This window comes from Embiotoca jacksoni, unplaced genomic scaffold, assembly GCF_022577435.1.
Source record: "Embiotoca jacksoni isolate LCO1_2020_lvr unplaced genomic scaffold, fEmbJac1.0.p SCAF_26, whole genome shotgun sequence".
NCBI classification, from domain to species: Eukaryota; Metazoa; Chordata; class Actinopteri; family Embiotocidae; genus Embiotoca; species Embiotoca jacksoni.
Window position 1 is genome coordinate 719490 of NW_027185377.1, and position 24504 is coordinate 743993.

Sequence of the window (24504 nt, forward strand, 5' to 3'; positions counted from 1 at the left end):
GCTGGACATTTTTTGTATCTGACATCTTGCTACTGAAGCTGAATATTTCTACTTTACACACTCAGTTGTTCCACTTGTTCCAGTCTCCCTGATTCTTTACGAGGCTCTCGGCCTCCTTCACACAGATTCTCCTGTAAACACGCATTTCTTCTCCAACACTCAGATTCCAAACATACAAACAGTCGTTTCCTCCGTGAACTCAACGGTTCACCTGTAAATCAGCTGTTTAACTGCACACTTCCTCGTCTTTCATCGATCGGTTTGCTCGTGTCCACGTTTTTACTGAACACACACACTTTCATGACCAAATCAAAGCCACAATCTCACCATATTTTGCCGTAAACACTCGAGCCAGCTGAAAAGACAACGTGAGCGTGCACCGACCTGCTGGATGAAGGTGTGCGCTCCGTGCGGGCTCAGCAGCAGGATGGCCCGGCGCAGCGTGTCCCGGTACCGGTTGAGCTCCTCGGTCCTCATGGTGGTGAAGAGGTTGGTGAAGACCTTGCTGATGTTCCTGTCCACCCTCTGCAGCGCCACGTCCACGCCCTGACGGGACGTCTGGTCCAGGAAACCCTGCAGCCCGCGGATGTCTGGGGGGAGAGGGAGGAGGGGGGCGGGGGGGACACGTGTTATCAGCTGCGGGGGGACATATGAAGAAGATGATGAAGGTAAACAACAATGAGACAAATAGAAAAGGAAAAACGTCTCTGTCATACATCAAAGTCGAGAAGAGATTGTGTTTCGTTCATTCGTGACCAATCAGGAGGCAGCGGAGGGACATGTGACCCAGACAGAGGACAGAGGACAGAGGACAGTGAGAGTGTCTCCCAACATTTTCATATTCAGAGCAGCTTGTCCCATTAAATGAAACCAGCGTCCACTCTGTCCCCTCATGTCCTGACTTCGTCCTCGGAACAAAAACGCTGACATCAGCAGGAAAAGACCAATCAGAGCAGCAGCTGTTTGATCACTTCCTGGTAGCGCTCGTAAAAAATGACGTCATCGTCGTACATACCGAGAACATCCTTCTGACTCGGCTGCAGAACTTTCTCTTTCTCCGTCACGGTTGGTGGCAGGTTGTTTTAGCGTGAAGCCCCCCCCCCCCCACCCCCCCCCCCCCCCCCCCCATCCCTCTCTGTCTATTAGTGCTGACAGCCGGCTTGTTCCGACTCCAACTGCCACTCTCTCTCTCTCTCTCTGTCTGGCTGTTTCATCTCATCGCTCCTGTCTGCAGCTTTTTCTTCCACATTCACCGCTGTTCTTGTTCTCCATTACACCTCCCGTCTGTCCAACCGTCCGTCCGTCCGTCCGTCCGTCAGTCGACCACTCCTCCATATAAAACGTGAACCTGCAGTGGAGCGATCCGAACTACATCATGATGTTTGAAAGTGAGCTTTGTGATTTACTGATGCGAAAAAGGCACTCAATCATTCATCGAACCATCGATCTATTTCTGCTGCAAAAATATGAGAAAAAGAAACACTGAAAAGACCAAAGAAGCTACAAACAGAGCGACGTATCCACGTACAGATCTACGTACATGTCAAAGAAGGTTGCCAGGAAACGGACGGACTTCCTGGAAAGGTATCGAACTTCGGGAAGCGGACGTTTTTAAAGAAAATGACTCTGCCGTATGAGGAAAATCAAATTAATAAGAACAGGAGGGCTGTCTCTTTAAGAACAGAAAAACAAAAATACACGTTAAAATTCCAGCAGAAATTTATGCATGAAGTGCTGCATTTGTAAATTTGTCACAAGCCGCAGATCAGCAGGTAATAAGAGAGATGATGTTTTATTCACTGAGGTTAGGATACGAGCACAACAACATGTTTTAACAACAGTGTGGAGAGCAGTCAGAGCCACAGAGAACGGGCTGCAACATCCCATAATACACATGAATAATGACGTATCAACTACAAACACAACAGCTGGGATCAAGCTGCAACTTTGATGATTGAATCCCTCATTAATTAGAAAAGAAGATTCCAAAAGACCTGTTTGATTGACAGGCCTGTCAGGTTTTGGTTGGGGGGAATCTAGTATCGTCAGGTTTCCAATCAGATCGGTCAGATCCACCTCTGGCTCCTCCCCCAACTCACCCAAATATGGTCACTTCCTGCTCCAAACCGCTCCGAACTAGTAAAGATGGTGACGGACAGAATCTGAACTGGAGGCTTCATAATGTTCACAAACCAACGATGACATCACTGATGGATGATGACATCACTGATTGGTCCAATTAGGGACGAGTTGATTGACAGTAAAACAACCAATCATCATCAGCAGTGTGGAGTTCAGAGTTTAACACTTTCTGCCCCCTGCTTGTCAACGTTTGCATAATGCAGCTTTAAATTCAATTTAAATTGTGCCATTTTATATTGTATAATATATTTCCACTGACTGCCTCGGCATTACTGCCTGTCCATAATATTGATCTGGAGCACTTTAATCAGATATTAGTATCACTTCTACATGTACACTCCAAGAATCACTGCTTTCATTACCTCAGTGTATTAATATCTGAAATATATCATCTTTTATTCCTGTTCTAAATTCCCCACAATACATTTTATCTTCTTTATAAATGACTAACAGCATTAATATTAAATAATGGGTCTGTGCAGCGGTGTTTTCAGTCACAACAGTCTTCCACCGTCATCACTCCACCTCAGAAATCTGCTGCAGGAAAAATAATCCTCCTTTTTCTCCGGCTCAAGCACCGGAACGACACGAGTGGAAGGACTCCAAAGCAATTTATGGAGCTGCTCGCCGGCCGCAGTTCGCTTTCTCAAGAGCCACTTTGAGCGGTTCGCCGCTCGGCAGTCGCCCCGGACGTGAAGGGAAGATCAGCGGCCGCCGAGATCCTCGACGCTTTAATTAAGATCCACACGAGTGGATCCTCAGTGCAAATATCTAACACATGACTCCATTTACACTGACGCACACACACATATTACAACACGCAAAGGCAAATGTCAATTATGGCTTTGTGTTTTGTTTTTTAACCAGACAGCGATGTTTCATGTAGAAACAGATGTGAAGAAGCTGTGGAGGATTTCCAGCAACAAACAAACAATAATTTACATAAATGATCAACATTTCCCGTTGGAGCAGGAAGTGACCATATTTGGACGAGCTGGGGGAGGAGCCAGCGGTGGATCTGACTGATCTGATCGGAAACCTGACGATACTACGTCCCGCCCACCGATAGCTGTAACCTGACTGCACCACAGGCCTGTCAATCAAACAGACACGCCCCCAAAAACAGGTCTTCTTGAATCTTCTTTTCTAATGAATGAGGGATTATTTTCAGATGGACCTCCAGAAAACTAATAAGAAGGAGTGACTTTAGCTAACAACACCGAGATAACTGATGGACACATTTTATTCACTTTGGATTTGATGAGAGAAGTTGAATGGGAGTCTATGGAGCCGGAGGCTTTTTGGAGCCGACCTCTAGTGGCACTCGCTGGTATTGCAGCTGTTTCTGGTCCGATGGTTTTTACTTCACTTCTTTTACAGTTGTCTGTTTGGATTAATGAGACATTAATAATGCTGCAACCATCCTCAGTCCTGATGGAGACGGATGTGAGGATGTGAAGTTAAATTCAGTTTTTTTTATTTTATAATGTCTCTTTTTAATTAGATCTTTTGTGAGCTGATGACTATTAGCAGCCTGTGGGCTTCGCCTCGTGTAATTAATCCACAGCAGCTCGCTTGGGTTGGGTGCCACTAATCAATATTTAGAGGCACAGCATGCTGGGAAGAACTCGGGGGATGGGGGGGATGGGAGGATGGGAGGGGGGGGTCGAACCCCAAAAAAACACGATAAAGAAGAAGCAGAGAAACAGTTAAAGATGTGGAGTGGAAGTGATTTCAAACATCTTCAAACTGTCGAGGGGCTTTCAGCTTCTTTAAGAGGATGTTTGAAACGTTAGGATGCCCCTCCCCCTTGCTACCGCCGCCCCCCCCCCCCCCCCCCCTCCCCGGTCACTACTGTACTCACATGCTCTGAACTTGTAAGGGTATTTATAGCCTCAGTCTCCAGTCGCGCTCTCATCCCTCTCAGGTTCAGTTTTTTCTAGTTTTGTAAGCAAAGTGCCGCTCCGGGTCAGAAAAAGGAAAACGGCAGCCGGGAGCGGGAGGAGATGGAGGGTGTAACCTGGCTTCCACCGCGCTCAGAGTTTAAACATTTAGCAGAGAGCTTTATTCAGGGTGACCTACGGTAAGTGCAGCAGGAGGAAAATGTCACTTCAGATGAACCTTCAGACTCCGAGCAGAAAATCTGGAGCTGCAGCGGCTGCAGGGGGAAGAAGTCCTCCGGCCGGATACAGAAGAGTCCAAATCCTCGAAACAACAGTTACATGTTCACATGTCGAGGATAAATCTGGACATCAAACATCAAACTTATTCACTTTTATTCAGAGGAGCTCATTCAAAATAAATCTAAGCCTCCAGTTCAGATTCTGTCCGTCACCATCTTTGCTAGTATGGAGCGGTTTGGAGCAGGAAGTGACCATATTTGGACGAGCTGGGGGAGGAGCCAGCGAGGATCCGACTAATAAGGAGTGACTTTAGCTAACAACACCGAGATAACTGATGGACACATTTTATTCACTTTGGATTTGATGAGAGAAGTTGAATGGGAGTCTATGGAGCCGGAGGCTTTTTGGAGCCGACCTCTAGTGGCACTCGCTGGTATTGCAGCTGAAGACACTTCTGGATCAGAACCATTTTTCAGAAGCTACGGAAACTTTTATTTCCAGTCTGTGACCTTGACCTTTAACCTAATTCTAACCTGAACTCTAAAACTAAGTAACCAACCAGGACCAACACGTCCTCACAAAGTTTGAGCTCCTCTAACATTTCCATCGTTGGTAAAAATTACACTTGAAAACAGCTTCTTTCAGTTGATAAAGTTTGAATGTTTTCCTCCAGGAAATCCTTCCCTGCACATTTAATTGAAAGCAGCACGTCCAACTCGGCTGTTTAAGCCTGCGACTTCCCTCCGAGTACGAGTGTGTTTCTCTTAATGTGTCCGAGCCCGCGGAGCCTCCGTGAACACTAATGAAGCAGATCCAACCGAACCGTGACGCCCAGAATCAGACACAAACAGCGCAGACAAACCTACGTACGTGTGTGTGTGTGTGTGTGTGTGTGTGTGATGTAGTAGGAGGCGTTTCCCTGACAGCTCAGTTCATCCATCAGCCGGATGCTGGAGAGGACATTTTAATTACCTGCACACATCCTGAGGAGGATGAGGAGGAGGAGGAGGAAGAGTGAGGAATAATGAATGAGACGTAGAAGAAGAGAGTGATGGGACAACAGAATAAGAAGAGACGGAGGAAAGTGTGTGTGAGGACGGATAATTGAGCCGAAGGCAGGTGTGACATTTACCTCTGAACACACACACACACACACACACACACACACACACACACACACACACACACACACACACCTGCTGTAACCTTTCTCCAGTATGGTACCTAATGACCAGGAAACAAACAGGTGTGTGTTTTACTGTACCTGTGAGGACCTTACAGACTCTGCAACATCATATGCATCAATAACTGATGTCAGCAATGGAGCCGCTGCACCAACTGTAACATCAAACTCCACCTGGTTGTCATGGAGGCGGAGCTTAACACCTCACTGACCCGAAACATGACATGGATGAACTGCACGATGTCTTTAAGTGCAGGTGCAACCGACTCGTCCAGCTGATGAAGCTAACGTGCTAATATCTGATCTGCTTACACACGGGAGCAGAAAATATAAAAACATCTGACAAATATCGGATAGCTCATGCTGCAAATCTTGACTTTTAAAATATATCTCATAAAAATAATAAAAAATATCTCAACAACTAAAAAAATGTATAAAAGGAGGACTTGAACTACTTCATCACTTATCTTCGTAAAACACAAGTCAGAGAACTGCAGGTCACGAACTCAGAGGTGAACTCATGAAGTCGGGAGGCTCCAGTTCGTAACATCAGATTTAATAAATGCGCTGCAGAAGGACAAAAGGAAAATCTGTGTAACGCCCCTTTAAAAGCTTAAAAACTCGTGGAGATTGTTCATTTTTCCGTCCAAAAATTCTAGAATTTGTCCTTTTTGAAAATATATAACATAAAAAGCAGAAGATGTCCGATTGTGCAGACTAACACGAGTTCACAGTTCTAATCTGCTGCAGGAAAAGCTGTTCGTGCTGAAGCGAATGTTTGTGTACGATATGAAGACGCAGTATCTGTTCATTTCCTGCAGGAAGACGAGCGCTCGCGGCGAGTCGAGGACGCTGCGTGGTATCTCCATCCTCTCCGAACATCTCTGCAGGTCTCCTGCATCACCAGCAGCTCTCCCTCTAACGAGGCCCGTGGATAATTTAACTTCTCCTCGTGAGCATCTAAATGAAATCTACCAGCTGCAATATTCATGAAAAACGTGTTTTCATCTTTGTGACACAAACAGAGAGCAGCAGGAGGAGGAGGAGTCACGAGCAGTCGGAGATCCTCCAGCTGTGGTTTGATGATGACCAACGATTTATTCTCCTTCATCTCAGCTGATAACAAATGTCAAACTCACCGACTAAAAAACAAAACTATGACCTTCAATAAACAGAAAAACATGCTGCCGTTGTGCTGAGCAGACACCAGACAGACACATTATTGCATTCCCATCCAATTACACAATTCACAGAAGTTTCCAAAGAAGTTATAAATCTCCGGACTCTCTGTCCTGGAATGATTCCCTGAAATTTGCGTAACCATGGGAACCCTGAACTCAGCACAAGACCAATACTCTGAGAAACAAGGTGATTAAAGGTCGTTGACTTGATGATGAAACAACACGATAAAGAGTTTTTTTCAAAATAAAGTTCATATCACTTGATCTTCAGAAAAAAACCCGATGGATTTAATTGTAGGTGGAAATTAATTGCACAAAAAAACTGTAGGTTCACAGTCTGAAGCACCGCAAATCCTCTTTTAATCGTTTAACAGCAGATCGTTTGAGCAGAAAAAAGGGACATAAGATGTTGGACTTCATCTAGGAGTTGATCGGAGGAGGGTTTGGTTACGGTGTACTGTCCCTTTAAGAGCCCGGTGGGACCGCACCAACGACCAACCATCACAGAAAATACAGCAATTCACATGTTGATTGTGCACATGTGAAACTGTATTTTGGACACGAGCATCATGCAGCTTTAGATCGTTTGGTGTGACGTTCATGTCGATTCCCACGTGGAAACATTTCCACTTCTTCCTGATGTTATATTACGTTGCAACATGTGGAAAACGTGAAAATGATGCGACCGAGAGACCGTGAAGCTTCCTGCTCCGGTTGTTCCTCCTGTCGGGTCAGAAACTCTCCTCATTACAAGCCGACCGGACACGAGCAGATGAACTGATCTTCAAGGTTCAACCGACAAACACTGAATTATTCAACATCTGACTTTAATTCGCCGCGTTTGAGATAATGAAAGAACACGACTTCCGTTTCTTTAATCTCGTCTGCACCGACGAGCTGTTTGAGTCTCATTCTGGAGGTTTTTTTAGTTTTTATAGTTGAGTCTTCATCTTCATCACGGTGGAAATAAACAGAGACGGATAACAAAGAAGACAGAAGGGAGGCGCGATGAGAGATTTAGAGACGGAAAATCATTTCAGAAAAGAGTTTTGATCAAAGTCTGCTGAGAGTAAAACAAAAAGAGTCTCAAACTTCACAATCAGAGAAATTCGGACACACACACCACACACACACACTCAGGGCCCAGCAGCTACACCAGCAGCGTGTGTGTGTGTGTGTGTGTGTGTGTGTGTGTGTGTGTGTGTGTGTGTGTGTGTGTGTGTGTGTGTGTGTGTGTACAGCGGTGGTCGCAGCTGTGCCGGTCGAGGCGTTTCATGTTGCCTGAAACGAAGCACGTTACAATAAAAGTGGAACGAAGGACAGATCTGTCCCTCTGCTGTCCCCGCTGTGTGTGTGTGTGTGTGTGTGTGTGTGTGTGTGTGTGTGTGTGTGTGTGTGTGTGTGTGTGTGTGTGTGTGTGGACAGTGTGTGTCTGATATGCTTCAAAAGTTCAGCAGGAAAACTGCTTTTGAATATGAAAAATGAAACAAATAAAAACACAAAAAGCTAAAGATGCTTTTTAAAACGAGTTCATGACTTTTTCGACATGCAGCTTGAATCAGTTTCATCGTGTAAATGTGTTTAAAACGAGGGATGAAACTTTTAGCTTCCCTGAGTATTAAGCTCCACCCTCTCCGAGGCTTTCTGAGCGAGCGTTCGGAGCGAAGCAGCGAAGCAGCGAAGCAGCGAGCTTTGTTTGCCTCAGTGGGAGCGAGTCTGGAGGATGACGAGCTTCAGTTCATCTGCTGTGTGTTTATGGATTAACTGTATGAATACAGTCAACACAGACGTACGGGGGGGGGGGGGTATGGATCTGGTCTTTGAATGTCAAACACAAACTGGACTCGTGACATTTTACACTCACTTCCTTCTTCTTTTTTTTTTTTTTTGATTGACACGTTGTGGATTTTATACGTTCGGATGTTTCTTCATGTTTGTTTGTGAAAGTGTCTGAATGTTTCCAGGAAGCTTCAGAAGAAGAATTACTGTCTAATGAAGGTAAATATGCAAAATAAAACAGAATATTAACATGTTTTGTTTTTAATGAGTCAGAAGTGAAATGAAACATGAAGCCGGTGCGCTGAAGGAAGGAAAGAAAACGGATTAAGAAGTGCGTTGACTTCGTTCAGGTTCCTGCAGCTCGATGAAGAGGACGATGACGTGCAGCCGTTTAGCAGAAATCAAGAAATTTGATTTTAGCTGAGAAAGAACAAGAAGGTCTCAAATATGAACCTCCAAAACAGACTGTTGGTCGTCCCCTTCAAAATAAAAGACTACCAGGTCGAGCCTGATCCGCGGCTGAGGTTTGAAGGAAGCGCGGCGGACTACGTGATCGCAGGTTAAGTCGACACAGTCGACACTTGTCTGAGATATTTCTTCATATTTTCTACTTGTTCTATTTTTCCACGCGAGCCGTCGTGCCGCTGAAACTCGCTCGGAGAGCAGCGAGCGTCTGTAATTGGTCGCAGCAGCTGATGTGCGGTGCCCTTTTCAAACTGCAGTCAGAACAGACTGTTCTCCGAATCCCCCGTGAACTTCCTCTTTTATGTGTGCAGGCAGCGCGGAGGTCGCACCGCCAAAATAAAAGTGCTTTTAATCACCAAAGCTGATTATTTCTCTGCGTTATTAATATCGGGATTTTCCGAACATGGAACTTAATTACGGCTGCAATTCTTTTTTAAGCTGTAGACTGTGTAGAGGATGTGTTGTCAGGTCAGCGCGACACAACAAACAATACATCCCATAAAGGACAGCGGTCGCCGTAACGACCTGGGATCAGAGCACTGAGCTCATTACATACATGACACACGGGCCTCGTGGTGTCATGTGTGTTCAGTGAAAGCGGCACTGTAAAAATCCAGAGTTGTATATGTCGTTAAAGAGAAGTTGAGGAAAACTTTAAAAGTGAGAAAATAACCTTTGATGATGTCATCAGGGTTATTAATAATAATTATTATAATATATATCATTATTATTATTATTATAATTATAATGATTAATAATCACAGGAAGAGAAGAAAGGAACTAAACTTCAGCAAAGTGGATTAAGTGTCGATGAGGTCGCAGGAGCAGGAAGAAGGAGGAAGGAGGAGGAGGAGGAGGAGGAGGAGGAGGAAGGAGGAGAAAGGAGGAGGAGGAGGAAGGAGGAGGAGGAGGAGGAGGAGGAGGAGGAGGAGGAGAAGGAGGAAGGAGGAGGAGAAGGAGGAGGAGAAGGAGGAAGGAGGAAGGAGGAGGAGGAGGAGGAGAAGGAGGAAGAGGAGGAAGAGGAGGAAGGAGGAGGAGGAGGAGGAGGAGGAGAAGGAGGAAGGAGGAGGAGGAGGAGGAGGAGGAGGAGGAGGAGGAGGAGGAGAAGGAGGAGGAGGAGGAGGAGGAGGAGAAGGAGGAAGAGGAGGAAGGAGGAGGAGAAGGAGGAGGAGGAGGAGGAGGAAGAGGAGGAGGAGGAGAAGGAGGAGGAGAAGGAGGAGGAGGAGGAGGAGGAGGAGGAGGAGGAGAAGGAGGAGGAGAAGGAGGAGGAGGAGGAGGAGGAGGAGCTTCTGTATCCTTGAGAATTCCACATCAGGTGTTTTGGAGTCGGAGCAGGAAGTTAGCGAGTTATTTCATGTGATGAGGTGGAGACCTCCACCTCTCCAGACTTTCAGTCACCAAAACTACATTTTATTTAACGTGACCTCATGGACCGAACCCTGACTTCCTGTCTGCTCATCACCACAGGAAGTTATCGTACTCTCTCATCTGCCTGGATTTCCTCCACGGAGTCAAAACGACGACGCTTCAAGGTTGAAGTTTCCTTTTGAGCACCAGACAGAAGTCTGAGGGAGGTGAATAAAGTGAGGAGGGAGGGTCGTCCCGTTGGAGAAGCCTGTTGCCGTGGCACCACAGTTCACCTGGTTCGCAGCGAATGTTTTCTGACAACCAGCTAACAAAGCTAACAGCTAATACCGCTAAAAAACAGCTAAACTCAAATGAACAACTAGCTAACAATGCTAATAACATGCTAATAAAGCTAACAAACAGCTGATTTTCCTAAAACACGTTTTAACTGACGTTAACAACCAGCTAACAAAGCTAACAGCTAATTCCTAACGAAGGTTTTTGCTCCACATGCATCACCGTGCTGCGTTCAACAGGAACAGTTGGAAAAAGAAAGGTTGCCATCGTCATCGATCCAAACCAAGTCGGTTTATAAACCCAGAACTGAGAAATCCTCCAGTTTGTGGTTCAGAATCTACCGATCAGTAAAAGGACTTCAATTTAAACATGACTGTTGATTTATTTCCAGTAACCTGACGAGTCAGCTCCTTGTTTCGGTGGTGGGTTGAACACCGAGAGGACACGTTGTGGAGATAATCATGTTCACTTCCTGCTTGTGAGCAAACGGAGGACGACAGAGCGTCCTTTTTCTCTTCTATAATTTGGGTGAAGTGACCTTCAGAGACTTTGACGTAGCAACAGTTTGTTCATTCGCCGCGCTGCTTCACGACCGGCCTTTCTTTACTCATTTAGGGAGGAATAAAGGCAAATGTTGAATGGCAGCTTATTAGCTGCAGCTGTGAATCCGAGCGGATGAACGCTCCTCCGGCCCTCGGCGGTATAAAAGAAGGAGCTGGTAGTAATGGAGATGATGATGTGTTGGTAATAACTAATTTCTCCTGCTCCCGTCGTCTCTCCCCTCGGCGACCCGCCGCATCCACATTCAGCCGCCGGACGGGGCGATCGATAAAAACAAAGCAAGACAGACGCTTTTTAAAATCTCGCAGCCGTTTTCAGTCCACTTCCAAACATTCTTATCTTTTAAAGGCAAACCTGAGGCTCTTTATTGATCTGTTTGTTGCCTGCCAAACGAAGTGATCCAAATGAGATGGGAAAGGATTAAAGAGAGACGGAGGGAGAAAGAGCAGCCGACGCCGGACCTCCTGCTCCGTCTGCAGACATGTGGTCAGTGACTGCTTCTGTTTTCTGGTCTAATATTACAGGAAATAAAAGTGTAGAAGCACCGAGGCTCGAACAGAGATACAGACACAAGTCATTCAATAAAAACAGACTGATGCAAAGCAGCTGGGTTTCAAATATATATTTATATTCCTATTTTGATTCATGAATGAATCATTTTAGCTCATAACATAACATTCAGATGGCCCGCCCGTGTGTCGTCGGAGTTTTAACGGCATCTACTTCCTCCTCTACGGTGCTAAAGTTCACGTGCAGACTCCTGTGAGAGGTCTGTGGAAAGATCGTATTCTTGTGATTCGATTGATATGAACAATTTCAAGATACGACCACCGCAGCAGGTTCAGTAAACAGCTGCGTCAGACCACCACCAAACAAACAGACAGTACAATACCGACGGAATTCACCAATAAAGTCTCATTGGTCGACCCGACAACAAACGGCCCGGTTCAGTCAGCAAAGGTCCAGTAAATCCAGCCCAGTAAAGTATTCAGTCTAAAACACGTGATTACATGCAGAACACACAATCTGCTGCTACACAGTTAGCAGTAAAGTCAGATAGCATCTGTACGCTGCTGGTTTGATTGACATCTCACTGAGCCAATAGGAGCTTTCATATTCTGTCACCAGCCTACAACAGCCAAGCTGAGGTGTGAGATTCTTATTCTTAATGTAAACATTAATATTTGTATTTGACACTATGTTAGAGGATTCTGTGTATAATTTACAGAATCAGTTCTCTGAGATTCAGTTTTATATGCGACAACATTTTTTATTGTAACAGGAGGATCCAAAGGGATCCAAAAATATAAACATCAAGTACAAAGGTGATGAAAAAAGAAACAAACTGTGAGGGTTCAGGAGGCAGAAATCCAGGTGCTGACGTAGAGCTGCAGGTGGTGGAGCAGCAGGTGGAGCGATACAGGCGGTCGGAGAAAGCAGCGAGCGGCCTTGAACATCAGCGCTGCTGAGTTCGGATCGGCCGGCCGGACGGCTTCATGCATAAATTATTCACCTCTCTGTCTGCTGCAGTCAGAGAGTCAGAGGCAGGGAGACAAATGGAGGAAGGAGCTGGACTGTTGTTTGTATTGAAGCTTTTATGTGTTGATTTTAGTTTAATTAACAACCAGAGATGTGATATTATGTTCATTATTCTCTCCTGGTCGTCTCTGAGTCTGTTATTTCTCCTCCACTCTCAGGCGGATGTGGAGGCTGTTCTCTAACCAGGTCAGAACAGCAGGGCTGGACCGGCGGGACGTGGTGTCCATCGACAGCCCATTACACCCATCAATCAGCCGGGCCGGCGAGGCGCTGGCCCAGGACGGGACAGGAGGCCGAGGAGAGAGAGAGGAGGAGACAGATTTAAGAGGCCACCAGCGGGAGATTCATCACTGCTGCTCCGAAGAAAAAAAAAAATCCTCTCATCAATCTGACAGCTGAGGTTTTATTTCTCTGCAGAGGGAATGTGAGGTGAAACCAGCAGCTCTCATTAGGTTAGTTATTACTCACTGCAGTTCCTGTGGTGACCACTACAACCACAGACTGTTTATAAAAGAGTTCGTAGCTTCAGGTCTATAAAATGGTTCTGATCCAGAAGTGTCTTCAGCTGCAATACCAGCGAGTGCCACTAGAGGTCGGCTCCAAAAAGCCTCCGGCTCCATAGACTCCCATTCAACTTCTCTCATCAAATCCAAAGTGAATAAAATGTGTCCATCAGTTATCTCGGTGTTGTTAGCTAAAGTCACTCCTTCTTATTAGTTTCCACCGCTGGCTCCTCCCCCAGCTCCTCCAAATATGGTCAATTCCTGCTTCAAACTGCTCCGAACTAGCAAGATGGTGACGGACAGAATGTGAATAAAGTGAGCTCCCATGAGATTATTTCCTTTCTTTTTATTCGTATGTTTGTGGTAAACATGAAAATTATTGTCCCATCAAGATATGAGCTCTTTCCTGTATCGTGAGCACAAATCTCAATTAAAATGAAGCCAGAGTTGTGATTGCATTGTCTAATAAATAAGCAGATAAAAGGCCTCAGAGCCACGTGGTTTCTTATTCATCATCCCCCAGAGTGAAGCTCTGTGAGATCCACGCGTGAACATTAAATTGAACCGTAAAGAACAAGAATGAAGAACGGCGAGCGAAGCGGCGGCTCCACGGTTCCTCGCCGGCCTCAGAAAGCTTTCCTGCTGTCGGCGGTGACACCAGCAGGACGGGCGGCCTCGGTGAACTCTCATCAGTATGCCGCGCTCTCCTTCAGAGCAGCGTCGGACACCTGCGGCGCTTCAAATGAAACGTTTCAGCCCGGTTCTCTGACAGGTGAAAGGAGCGCCGTCAAATACGTCCGTCAGCCACATTAGTGTCGCGGAAAATGTTCCAGAACACTTCTGTCTAATTATCTTAATTAAGAAACGCAACCGTGGAAATCACAACTTTTTTAAAGAGGTCAAAAACAGCTGAAGGTTGAACAGACAACAACTGCTTCTTTCATTTATATATGAATATATATGTATATACATATATACGTATATGTGTATACGTATATATGTATATACGTATATACGTATATATGTATGTGTATACGTATATATGTATATATGTGTATATGTATGTGTATACATATATACATATATGTGTATACGTATATATGTATATACGTATATATGTATGTGTATACGTATATATGTATGTGTATATGTATATGTGTATACATATATACGTATATGTGTATACGTATATATGTATATACGTATATATGTATGTGTATACGTATATATGTATGTGTATATGTATATGTGTATACATATATACGTATATGTGTATACGTATATGTGTATACGTATATGTGTATACGTATATATGTACTGTATGTGTACATGTTCTGGTTTTCTTCTTTTATGGTCAGAAACTCGCCTGATTAAATAAACATCACAGACAGCCGAGCGACTAACGAGACAATCAAACCAATTAATGACAAATTAACTTCCCAACCAACCAGCTTCCAGGATTTATCTGACCGACCAATCAGGTGGATGAAAGACTCGTCTCATCCTGACTGACTGCTTTTGATTACATCGGCCTTCAGCTCGCCGTCACGCCTCGGTGTCACGTGTCAGATTGCACACGGAGGACCGGTTAGGAAGCTTCTGCAGGGACGATAAGAAGTCCTTCGAGTCCCCACAAGGAACAAAAACACACCTGGACAGGATACAGATTTAGTTCACTGCACTTTTTAACAACTCTTCGTCACTGAGCTGTTTTCTCACTATAAAAACACAAGTTTTAAAATCCTCAGGAAGAATCAGCAGATGAAGTATTTACAGATGATCTTCATAACTGAGTGATTCAAAGTCTCCAAACTCTCCGATATAAGACAAAGATGCTCTGCGGTTGGTGGTTGGTGGTCAGATCGGATCGGCCAGAGGAACGCTCTACTGCGATTGGTTGTCAAAGAGAATTTAAAACACTTTCTCCTCAAATCAAATGTGAAAAATATCAAACAAGACGCTCGTTGCCTTTAAATGAAAGAGGAAGAATGTGAAACATGACACCATTAAATAACTCCGCCCACATCGACATCGTCAAATGTAATTGTTCAGGTATTATAATGAACTTTATAAACTATATTGTAGGTTTATTTGTTTTTTGTGACGGACATGCAGCAGGATGTCGTTTCACTGAGTTTGTCTGGATCACAGTAACTTGTTGAGATGATGACTAAAAGTGTGGTGCTGCCGGAATGATGCTCCGCCCCTTTTACAGTCTTTAAGTCGGATCATCTCTAAAGTAAACGTCCTGCAAGAGAGCCAACACAAACAAACGGAAATCAAAGCCTCGTTTTGATCCGCTCCTGTTTGCCCTGTGTCAACACTTCCTGTGCCATTTCAAATTAAAAGCCCTCTATTGTTGCGGTCTGAGTCACTTTATTGGAGTATTTCTCATATATGATATTTTATACGATAATCCTGTCAATCCATCGTGGACACATTCAGCTGTAAAACACCCAGAAGACGTTTTTCTGGACACTTTAAACACTGTTTGGTTCAAATCTGCACAACAGAGGTGGAAACACACAGGACACATGAATGTGACACACAGCAGGCTGGAAGCAGTGATGCTTTCAAGGCTTCTTCTGGTGACGGACGACAGATTTCTGTGCACGCATGACGCCGTGTCGTACACGTCGGTCACCAACACGCTAACAGGAAACCATGAACCGAACAACTGACCAACCGATCAGCACGCCATCTGCTCAGCTGACTGTTTCAGAATAGGATCTGGCATCTTGTGTGTGTGTGTGTGTGTGTGTGTGTGTGTGTGTGTGTGTGTGTGTGTGTGTGTGTGTGTGTGTGTGTGTGATTCTGGATCTATTTATTTACTGTGGCTGTTAGCAGAGTCAGAGTTTCTTGCTGCTCCACCACAACACTGTATAAATCTGCTTTAAATGCAGCAGAGATGACTAAACACACAAGTGTGTGTGTGTGTGTGTGTGTGTGTGTGTGTGTGTGTGTGTGTGTGTGTGTGTGTGTGTGAGTGTCAGAAGGAGATGAATGGCGCCCGGTGCCACCGAGAATTGTTAAATAAACATTTTTATTAGCTCCTTTCACCCAGCCTGTGTGTGTGTGTGTGTGTGTGTGTGTGTGTGTGTGTGTGTGTGTGTGTGTGTGTGTGTGTGTGTGTGTGTGTGTGTGTGTGCGTGTGTGTGTGTGTGTGAGACTGTGTGTGAGTGTGAGACTGTGTGTGTGTGTGTGTGTGTGTGTGTGTGTGTGTGTGTGTGTGTGTGTGTGTGTGTGTGTGTGTTCATGCGTGTGTGTGTGTGTCAGCAAATCCCATCATGCCCTGCATCTGTGGATGTCACCAGGCAACGGCAAAAACACCAGACTGAAGTCACTTCAAAGCGTCCTGACCTGCGTGGGACTCGGCGTCAGGAGGACGTGTTTGCAGGGTGAATAAGAGATTCGCTGCACGTTTTGTGGTCGTCCATCGTGCTGCAGCTCGGAGAAGAAGCTGCTCACAGATGCAGACTTTTTATTGTTTTTAAAGGATGCAGAAACACAGAGTGGAGGCTGCAGGAAGTGAAACCTCTCTCTCTCTGTGCTGCTTTCTCCGAGTTTCAGGCGTCCTGCCAGTCAACCACTTAGAGCTCCTCAGTCTGTTGGACAACACCGTGACAATCATCTTCCTCCTCCTCCTCTTCCTCATTTATTTATCTCTCCCTCTCGGCCTCCTTCCCTTTTTCTCTGACAGGAAACAAATCGACTCCTGAGTCGCGTCAGGCGGCTGATGGATGATCTGAGCAACTAAACGACACCAAGTTAACGCCCAACTTTGGCTCCTCCTCTATTAAAAGTGAGCCGAATCACCCGTCGGACCTTCCTGTCGTCGGTGCGTCAGTAATTACGCAGGCGGATGACGCTGGATTTCACTGGTCGTGAAGTCAAATTAAAAACGTGAGAAATCTCAGGCAGGTTCTGAACTCGTAAGAACAGTTTTTTGTTGGATGCTATCAGGGTGCTTTCAGGGATAGTAAACAAAAGTGGTGCGCAGCCAAAAACCTTCCTCCCCGTAGGAAACAGGAAGTGGAAGCATAAGGAAATAAAAGCATCAACAAATATAAAGCAGCTCCATAAGATATAATTAACAAACACAAATTAAACTAAAGTGCATATAAATATTTATAGGTGAAGGCTGAATGAGGCTGCGTTCAATGGAGACATCGAAATAACCTGTTTCAGAATAAACCTTCTGAAAGCGGGACGTTACTGAAGTGCGGATGCTTTTAATGAGTCGTGTGTGAAGAGAGAAAAACAGCACAAACAGACACGAAGAGAAAACTGGTACAAAATAAAACCCATCCTGTTTTACGGCTTCCGGTACAGTTTACCGCCCGACAGCCGCTTCTCGCCGTTATCTCGCCGCGGCCATATTGACGTGCGAAGCGTCACTCCGGCTCGGCGGTTCACGATCGTTCCCTCCTCCAGAAAAACACAAACACTCGTTAATTAACCACGTGAACTTTAAGTGAAGCTTGTTTTTTGTTTTTCTTGTTTTTCGATGGCAGATGTGGTCGTAAAAAACGCCACTTTCAGTTTTAAAAGGTCGACGCCGTGAAATATTTTCCAAATAAATCTAATTACGTTTAATAAGTCATTTTCCTGCTGATGAAAGAGGCCGATGTGTCGCGTCTAATTAAGAGTTGTGCTGCTGCTCCAACATACAGGCCGGGTATTAATGAGGAGGAGGCGTCCTGCTGATATTCAAAAACAACACGTAAATTATAAAGTGTAAGTTTCTTCTGCAGACACTCGACTCGACAAATCAAAGGCAGCCGACGTCACTGTTTGTTGATTTCCACGTGAATAGAAGATCACATATCATAACGGTGAAATGAAAAGCACAACAACAATAACTGACTTCTGCTGTTCTAGGATTTATAAGTCGAAGGAAAGCAGCTCTGTGGCAGCGGAATGAGGTCAACGCATCTTTTCTTAAGGAGGGAATCGCAAAGTCCTCGAGTTCAAATCACAGCAAAGGACGACAGCAAACCCAAACAAAGAAAAAAAGGCTCACAAGACTCTTAAAACTGCAGTACGGAAGATAAAAACATGATGGCGACATGATGGCGACATGATGGCGACATGATGGCGACAGCGAAAAGTCAAGGCTTCAAAACAGTTCACAAAGCAACGGGTGGTGTCTCAGATCGGTGCCAACGAGCTAAACATCCAAAAAACTATTATTGGACAATTACTGGTAAGGAAATTTGCTTTCAACCAAACTGCCCACACTGAAAGTCACAGTGACTCACTATCGCCCCCTAAGGTACAAAGTGGTATTACAGGACGGGAGTTAAATCTCACATATTGCACCTTTAAAGTTCAGGCAGAGGAAAGCATTGTCTTTGTACTCTTTCTGTCAAAGTCTGCACGTCACCGGAAAGTTTTGACACCACTGAAGTACTTGTACTGCAGTATTGTGTGTTTTTACTTCATAATTTCATTCACTTTTGGTAACAAAAACACTGGAAACGGAGCAGAAGGCGTTCAGTTCAGAAGTAAAACATTTAGAGGAAAGTGTGAGAATCCAGGTGAGATCTATTTAGAAACCCGACCTTGTGGCTGGTTGGTGTCGTTGGCGTCGGGTACTCCGGTCCGTTCACGCTCTCCGGAGTGTGTTGTGGTGAACCCCCCCGAACGGCCCCCCCATTTATCTACACCAATCATGATCAATGGACGCTGCGTGAGCATGCAGATGATAAGCGGTGGGGACGGTCTAACCATGTTAAATTGAAGCAATTTTATTCTAATGTGGTCTCCCGATATCTGCCGAATACATTTATTAAATGATATTAAGACGTATTACGCCGGCGGGCGGATACACACCAACCGACGGTGGTGATGGCGCTCTCGGCTCGGGAGACTCACTTCAGGACGGTTTATTCACTCAGGTGAAATAATGAGAAATCTGTGATTTAATAAAAGCACTTCGAAGAACTTCTGATATAAGCTAATGTCTATATTTTATTTATCTGATTTCTGAGTTCATGTATATTACTGTTGGTAATCATTTTTTAACGCCGCTTCCCACCATCTTTCCCAAACTCTGTGATATTTATGTCGCTGGGTTTTAAATGGAGTCATTGGTAAAAAAAAAAATGAATCTATTGGGTGTAATTATGTTGATGCCGGCACACTTGAGCCTCTGAGCAGATTGATAGCCCCTCTAATTGGTTTTCTGCTCGCTCACCGCTGCTCACATGATGTAATTAAGACTTCTTTTTTTTTTCAACGTAGTTTGTGAGAAATCGAGAAGAGAAAATCCTGAAAGCATGAAAGCAAAACGCTTCTGTAGTGACAGCAACTGAATGATGTCCTAAAATACTTTCTGAAGTCTTGATACGAAAAGGAAAACGACCTTTTGGTAGTTTAATACAATTCTTAGAAGGTAAAGCTACAGAATATTATGATTTACAGTATGTGTGACAACATCCTCCAAAGTGTTTGAGAGAAACTACAGAAACTGTAAAACTTGTATTTGTTACATCTATTTCCAACCTACACCTTTTTTGTTTTTGGTGGCAAAACTAAGCGTATTAATTAACTTGAAGTTGCTTAAATCTTTATTCAACACTGAAAAGTAAACAATGTTTTTTTTTTTAATTCTCTCTACAAACTGAAAATTATTAGTTTGTTCATCAAAAGGAAACTTTCTAATTTATGGTTGAAACAATGAGAGACGGATATTTAGTATGATCGACAAATATTTTAAATTTTTGGTGTACACACTGAACCTTTAAGATTAGGGAAACATGAAAAGACAAATTCAGCCGTCATGTCTCGAAAACATGAAACTTTTTAAATTTCCATCTCATGTTTCTTTTCTTTGGTGTCAAAACTAAATGTACTGATGAACTCGAAGTGTTTAAAATGTTGTTTTCTCGTGTTTCAGGTGTAATCCTGCCCGTCGCTGAGAGGTCAGACGAGGACAAACTCCTCCCCGATCGTTACTTTTAAAATCTGTGGATGTTTTCTGTATTAAATCTATTCCTGATATTCGTGTTCTTCAACAGCGATCGATCCCCGTCGGCTCATCGATGCTGAAACTTTCCTCCGGTATCGTATCGAGTGATCATGACCTTCTGAAGGGAGACTTTTTTCCTCGTCCTCGTCCTCCTCCTCGTCCTCGTCCTCCTCCTCCTCCTCGTCCTCGTTCTCCTCCTCCTCCTGCTCCTCCTCCTCCTCCTCCTCCTCTCATCCTGCAGCACTTCAACACAAGCTGCTGACTTTCTGCCTCTCGGACGGATTATGTGAGAGACAGCGGCTCTGTTTCTGTATTGTTCTGTATTTTCTCAGCGATAAACATAAGCCGTGTAATGCTGCGTAAGCTCTGAGTAACCCTGCTGCTCCCCGTTCACACAGTTGATGCAACAACGGAGGCATCTCTCCTCCAACCGGAGCACACGACGCTCCGCCGACTCCGAGATTAAGATCCGTGTGAAGGTTTGAAACGGTTCCGGTCCGTTTCCTCCCTCGATGGACGTCATTCTTTTTCAAATCTATCTACTAATCTGAGTTACGCAAACAAACCGAGGCCGGAAATTCTGCTGAATGAAAGAAGATTTTTTTTTTGGGGGGGGGGGGGGGGGACTTCATCAGGAAACCGACTGAAACGCTTCGTGGCGCATTTAAAAAAAAATTTTTTTGTTGTTTTTTGTTTGAATTCATGAACAAATTGTAAGTAACGTGTTCTTGGTGATATTCTCGTTAATGTTATAGATGGCAGAAAAAAAACATCCGTTTAGAGGCTGAAATTCAGTTAAAAAACTGAGTGAAGTGTTTACAGACGTTTCTAATCTGAAGGGATCTGAACAGGATGCTACCCGGACGGCTTCCTGTTCGGGGAGGTGTTCTGGGCGGGGCTAACAAGACTGAAGTCATCACAGGATGAGTGAAGGAGGAGGAGGCCACACATCGGGATGATTCAGACTCTTTCTGCCATGTAGGATCTAAAATGCAGCTTAAACTGTTTGCTCGACAGCGTGACCTGATGGACCTCTCGGAGGGAGAGGAGGAGACACTAGACACAAATCACCACGGCAACAAACACAGAAGGAGGAGCAGCAGCTCTCAATGACGAAGACGATCCAACTAATCTCGCAGCTCCAGATTCGGCGTTTATTCATCATCGGGCGGGAAATATTTTTGTCTGTTTTCCGTGAGAGCCTCCGGACGAGTCGTGTGTCGGCGGCTTCGCTCTGCTGCCTCCTTCGCCTCCGTCGGCGGGTCGCTCTGCTGAACACGGACTCACAAACAGGATGCTGGATCTAAAAGTGGAGCTCAGAGAGGTTTTAAAAAGCCGCGTGGCCCGACCTGACATCAGCTTCTGCCATCGCTGAGTCACCGCCGCTCCTCAACCCCTCCCTCGCCTATAAGAAATATGAAGAGCTTATTTTTCTGACTTGGGGTGGATCCGTTTTACCTGCGTCAAACACACCAGAAAACCGAAAACATTTCATTCCTGTCTGCCAGCAGGTGGCGCTATTACTGTGACTGAATTTGACCATGTAGATGTTGACCGGCACTTTTATCAAACATGAAAAGTCTAAGGACGATTGGACAATATTCATCAAAGTTACAGCAATTTATAAGTTTTAGGGCGAAATGCTCAAAATGGCCGCCACGGCACGGACACACCGTTTGACGGAAAATAATTCTTTAAATACATTTTCATCCCAAACATGTTAAGACTGCACTCAACAAATTTAAAGTCCGTCCGATAAATTCTGTAGGAGGAATTCTGAAGCACAACACGTGCGAATCGCCAAAAGTAGCCACTAAATTCAAAATGGCTGACTTCCTGTTGAGTTTACGTCATGGTGCCAAGAGTCTTTTTTATAGATCTGGGTATGATAGATATGTCCACCAAATTTCATACATGCAGGTGAAAGTAGCCTCGGGGACTAGTTTAGGGGGCGCTAGGGAGCCATTTGGCCACGCCTACGCCCAAAACTACTAAAATACAAAAAAAAAATGTGCCACGACTGACCGAGTTTAATGAGGTTTTGAATATGTTAAAGCCGCCTTCGCACCACCGTCTGGTGAGATATGAGCCTCGTGTTGACGTCCGACCGCACACTGATAAAAGCAAATTAATTTATAAAATAAAGGTGAAAGGTCACCGAACTCCTCCTCTTCCTCCTCCGACTGCCCGAGTAACGCAGGTGAATTCAAGATAAGAAGAACACTTATTAAATGTGATAATGAAGATCTGCAGATGTGATCTAAACTAAAACCTTCTTTCGAAGGTTGTTTTGGTCCCAGGCAACAGTTTGTCTTTATTAAATTCATAATTTTACCAGAAAAATTCCCCAAAAGATGTCTGCATCCACTTTAATATAGTCTACTGTGTGAGCTGCAGAAGTTTAAACTCAGAAACATCACCGCCAGGTCGGCCTCATGTTTTTAAATCCCACAAATCTCAGAGGGGTTTTAATGGGAACATGTCTGTAATACTAATAAATCCCCCACAACAATGTGTAATGTGTGTGAGCCGTGAGGAGAAACCTGGAGGCAGCGCTCCGGTGTTATCGCAGCAGACGCTCGCTCATAAAGGATCTTCGTAGCAGCAGCGAGGCCTCCGGAGACAAACCCGACCGCTGAGCTCCGGAGACGATCTCTGCCGGGTAAATTAATGGAAAGAAGCCGGAGCGATTTGTCTTCGATTGATCGGTCGTTCTGTATTCTCGTTCGGCGTTTAACTTTTACGTCTTTCAACGCTGTGCTGCTGCAGCACCTCCGACACGCCGGGGAAAAACACGCGGAAATAATCCGCCGGTTTGCTTTGGTTTCAGTCGCGATCGATGCGCCGTGCCGGAGAGGACGAGGAGCTCCGTCGGTGAAAATCTGCAGAACAAGTGGAAGATCCGACACATCCGTCACTCTGAGCTGGAAGCTCACGGACTGCTAGCGCTTGTTAGCCGCGGCAGGATGTGAGGTCGTGACACGGATAACTACATCACACGACTTCAGACCGACAAAGGGTCCAAATAAATACTCGATTACATCAGTGAACAAACTCTGCACTTCTTTCCCTCTCCGTCGGAGTATTTCTGGACGTTTCATCCACATCGACATCCAACAGCGCTGCTCCCGCTAACATAACGAAACTCCAAATAAACCCGCTTCAGGATAATCCAGCTTCTGTCAACTCGAGCTCTCCGTCTCGTCTCCGGCATCACGTCCCTCCTGCGTGCTGACGTCGGCGCCTCCAGAGCAGCTGTTTGGTGTCATGTGAACGAACACACACACACACACACACACACACACACACACACACACACACACACACACACACACACACACACACACACCAATAGGGGAGATGGCGGGACGGCAGGTGGTCCCATTAACTGATGCGACTCCCTCGTCCTCTCCGCAGTGGGACGTCGTGTCTCTCGTGGGTTTGATGATCACTAAGCTGCCGTCGCAGCCAGCGTGAGACGAACTGGAGAAGACAATCAGTCCTGCAGGCACAAACAAGCGTGGCGGGGCTTTTTTTTTCTTTTTTTTTAACAAAGTAGCATGTTTCCATCGAAGCAGCTTTGCAAACTTTTATTCTGCACAAAAACAAACACGGTTCCCGTTCTTTATGAAACAGAAGAGCGCTTCAAAAGACCGTTGCATTGATTTGTTGATTTAAAATCACAACAGAGATGGAAACATGTCGTCGATTAAAGTCACTGACATCGATCGGTTGGTTTAAATCACAGATTCAATGACTCCTCTACGCAAATAAAACATAGTCGTGGAGTTCCACAGGGTTCTGAAATAGGAACAATACTTTTCCATGTGACACTATCAGGATGCAATACATACAAGGTCCGTTTCTACACAGATGATATCAAGCTATATTTAATCAACAAAATCAGAAACCAATCCGTTAGTCAAACTTCAAGCATGTTTAGGAGATCTGGATGAGCTGTGACTTTCTTTTAAATTCAGACATTTGTACTCAGAAACTCTTTGATGACAGCAGCACAATGAAGAACCTCAGAGTTATTTCTGAGCAGGATTTGTCCTTTAACTCTTAAATGAAGCCTCTCAGACTGCTGCTTTCACCTGATTGTCAGATCCAGGAAACATCGTGCTGCAGAGTGATGATGAAAAAACCACTTGGTGCATTTGTTTACCTCAAAGCTGGATTCCTGCAATTCTTTATTATCAGGATGTCTTAATAACTCTTAAAAAAAAAAGGCTGCATTTGATTGAAAGTGCTGCAGCGAGAGTACTGACAGGATTTAACGGGAAAGATTATATTTCTCACATATTAGAGTCTCTTCATTGGCTTTCTGTAAAAGGATTTCATTTGAAATGTTTCTTCTCCATCTGATCTTCAGAGATCTGCCTGCTTGTCTCTGTAATCAGTGACGTGA

General features: G+C 44.8%; 1 protein-coding gene across 3 annotated transcripts in view; it reads right to left on the reverse strand.

The window, feature by feature from the left end:
• LOC138204591 (glutamate receptor ionotropic, delta-1-like) overlaps window positions 1–24504 on the reverse strand; it is a 335718-nt gene that overhangs the window by 110084 nt on the left and 201130 nt on the right. For all 3 annotated transcript variants that reach the window (XM_069159925.1, XM_069159924.1, XM_069159923.1), the window contains one exon: window positions 385–590. In XM_069159925.1, coding sequence (XP_069016026.1) covers window positions 385–590 — 206 coding nt within the window. The remainder of the gene's footprint in view (window positions 1–384; window positions 591–24504) is intronic.